This window comes from Acanthisitta chloris, unplaced genomic scaffold (genome assembly GCF_000695815.1).
Source record: "Acanthisitta chloris isolate BGI_N310 unplaced genomic scaffold, ASM69581v1 scaffold7646, whole genome shotgun sequence".
Taxonomy (NCBI): Eukaryota; Metazoa; Chordata; class Aves; order Passeriformes; family Acanthisittidae; genus Acanthisitta; species Acanthisitta chloris.
In genome coordinates this window covers 15,299-18,277 of record NW_008676394.1, presented here as the reverse complement: position 1 = coordinate 18,277, position 2,979 = coordinate 15,299, and the positions used below count along the sequence as shown (strand labels likewise).

Genomic DNA, 2,979 nt, shown 5'->3' with positions numbered 1-2,979 from the left:
TACAATTGTCAAGCTAATAAATTTCTGTCTCTGTATAGGTAACCTTGTATCATTTGCTGAAGCTTTTTCAGTCAGATACCAATGCCATCCTGGGGAAGAAAACTGTAGTTTCTGAATTCTATGATGAAATGGTATGAAAGTTTTTAATGTATTCCCCACTTTATTGTGAAGAGTATTGGTGATATCATGTATTTTTCTGCTTCACTAGATATTTCAAGATCCAACTGCAATGATGCAGCAGCTGTTAACAACATCTCGTCAACTAACACTAGGTGCTTATAAGCATGAAACAGAGTGTAAGTTGAAAATTAATATATTTTGATACTAAAAATGAACAGTAGTTGGTTTTGCTCTTAGTGGTGTTTTTTTCTGGGCTGTAATACGGATTTGGGTTATTTTAATGGGTTTTTGCAATCTGGGCAGTGCAAGGGATTTGGGTGCTGCTAAGCAGTGATATTTTTGCATTCAATTTAACTTCAAGTTTTGCAAAGATATTAATACTTATTTGAAAACTTAAAGATTTTCTGATCTATATGCCTGGTGAAAAAAGAATTAGGTATTACTCAGTATGAAGAGTGAAAGCATGATCTACACCTAATTTAGCATCTTTGACATGAGTTAAAACAGACAATAAATTAACTGTGTTACAGTTCTGTTCAGCACTGCAAGCAAAAGTCACACTCAAAGCACTGAAATATGGAACAGTTAGTGATGTTTAAGTCAAAGCAGCAACCCTTTGGGGATAAGGAGTGACTGAAAGCTCTTCCTGATTTTTTCACTTCTAGGTTTTTAACTGTAGGTAATTTCATAACATCCTTCTTCAGTAAAGCGTAATGTTTTTGCATCCTTTTTATCTAATTTGTCTCCAAATATAAACTAAAATATTAAGGGAATTAAATTGAATTAAGATCCATTGATTCATTAGTTGTAATGCATTTATCATAGAATCAACCGGGTTGGAAAAGACCTCAAAGGTCATCAAGTTTTGATCTTCTGGATTTCATTTCTTATCTTTTACTCTCAGAAAGGAAATGCAATAGTATTTATTGAGCTGAAATCCTTGTTAATTACAAACTTGAATGCCATCGTAGTCCAGCTCACCTGACAACAAATGTCAGGTACTTTTTGGACAGTGAATACTGAGATCTGAGAGTGGAGAGTGATTATGAGTTTGAAGATCTTCAGAGTTAGGGTTCCAATTTGCCTTATGTCTGTCTGGCTGTGTCGATGTGTGAACTACTTGTATTTTCTATGTCAGTTTTGCCAGTCTTGAGGTGGATTTTTGTTATATTCCATGTTGCTATGGTTTATGTGTAAAAAATGTTTAATAATATGATTCGTATAAAAGTCCAAATTTCAATTTTTCTGACTTAAAATTGTTTTATGTCCCTCCAGAGAGTAGATAGAAACTTGTAATGTGTTTTTGTATATATCTTTCCTTAAAATGTGCTACTGAAACAGATTAAAATTTGCCACTGCCATGATTATATAATATATGGGATATGAAGGGATCTCCATGGCTGTCATAGTTTGTTGGCTTTACCATCTTTGTCCAAAAACTTGTGCACAAAAAAAAAGGAATAGTAAAAAAGATATTTGATGTCAGATATTTGTAAAAGCAAAGGCAGCACCACTGAAATGTTTAGATACGTAGAATTAAACTCCAGTGAGACAAAAAGCAGAAAGTGGTTACAGTACATAGAAAAGGAACCACAGAATGTTTGAGGCTTGAAGGCCCCTCTGGGTGCCTTCTTGTCCATCCCCTGCTCGACAGGGCCACCTACAGCTGATTCCCCAGGACCGTGTCCAGATGGCTTCTAGATGTCTCCAAGGATGGAGATTCCGTAACCTCTCTGGGCAGCCTGTGCCAGCACTCCATCACTTTCACCGTATAACTGCTGATGTTCAGAGGGAACCTCTCATGTTTCTGTTGGTGCCTGAGGCCTCATGTGCTGTCACTGGGCACCACATATAAATTATTCATGATTTTCTGTAATTCCCCATTTATTTGCTGACTCCATGTCAGGTTTTGTTTTCCCCACTTTAAATAAACCTAGAAAATTATTTCATGAATTGCATAACTCTATCCACAAAATTGATGGGCTGAGGGCTGAATGAAGCCACAAAGCAAGCTGGGTTTTTTTTTAAATGCACGTTTTTATTTGGATACCATTTTGATTGCAATCATTGAATCTCCAAGGCTAACACATAATTCTGGTTTTTTTCAGGACACATGCCATCCAAAATACTGTTGCAATTTTTTAAAATAAATTACGACTCTTCGTGGTACTTACGTAATTTATCTTTCTTTATCACCACCACAGTTGCAGATCTTGAAGTAAAAACCAGGGAAAAACTGGAAGCAGCCAAAAAGAAAACTAGTTTTGAAATTGCTGAGCTTAAAGAAAGACTAAAAGCAAGTCGTGAAACCATCAACTGTCTAAAGAATGAAATCAGAAAACTTGAAGAAGATGATCAGTCTAAAGATATGTGACAAGTGGTGACTTGATAAAGAGCCTAAAAAAAGACTTCAGTCATGGAATTGTATGTGTTCTCTTCAGTTCTGTAACTGAGACTATGAGAATTTCATTGGCAAATGATTGAAGTTTCTGGCAATCAACTTCATAAATGGAAAAAAAAAGAAAGAATGTATCCTTGTTTAATAGTTAAAATCTGTGGGTACTCAATGGTTTCTTTCAAGTAGAAGAGGTCTTGGAGACCAGACTACTTTTTTTTTTTTTTAAAGTGCATTTGAGTTGTATATGAAAACTTTGTATTAAGTCTTGTATTAGTTCAATGTGATTTTACAAAATGCTGGTGTTTACTTTTTTACTTTTTTTTTTATTTATACATACTGATAGTTTAGAGATGCATCTTTACGGCTAAAAATAAAATACACTTTTTTTGTTTTATTATCTTTTGTATCTGTCCAGCTGTGGCATTCAAGAACAGCTGTAAATAGCATACCCTGACTTAAGG

The 2,979-nt window shown here is 34.8% G+C and overlaps 1 protein-coding gene across 1 annotated transcript in view; it reads left to right on the top strand.

The window, feature by feature from the left end:
- Positions 1 to 2,772, top strand: part of YEATS4 (YEATS domain containing 4) — a gene marked incomplete at its 5' end in the record, with an annotated part of 4,128 nt that extends 1,356 nt beyond the window's left edge. Inside the window, 3 exons of the mRNA XM_009076118.1 lie at positions 39 to 131; positions 209 to 296; positions 2,325 to 2,772. Coding sequence (XP_009074366.1) covers positions 39 to 131; positions 209 to 296; positions 2,325 to 2,494 — 351 coding nt within the window. The remainder of the gene's footprint in view (positions 1 to 38; positions 132 to 208; positions 297 to 2,324) is intronic.
- Positions 2,773 to 2,979: the final 207 nt, after the last annotated feature.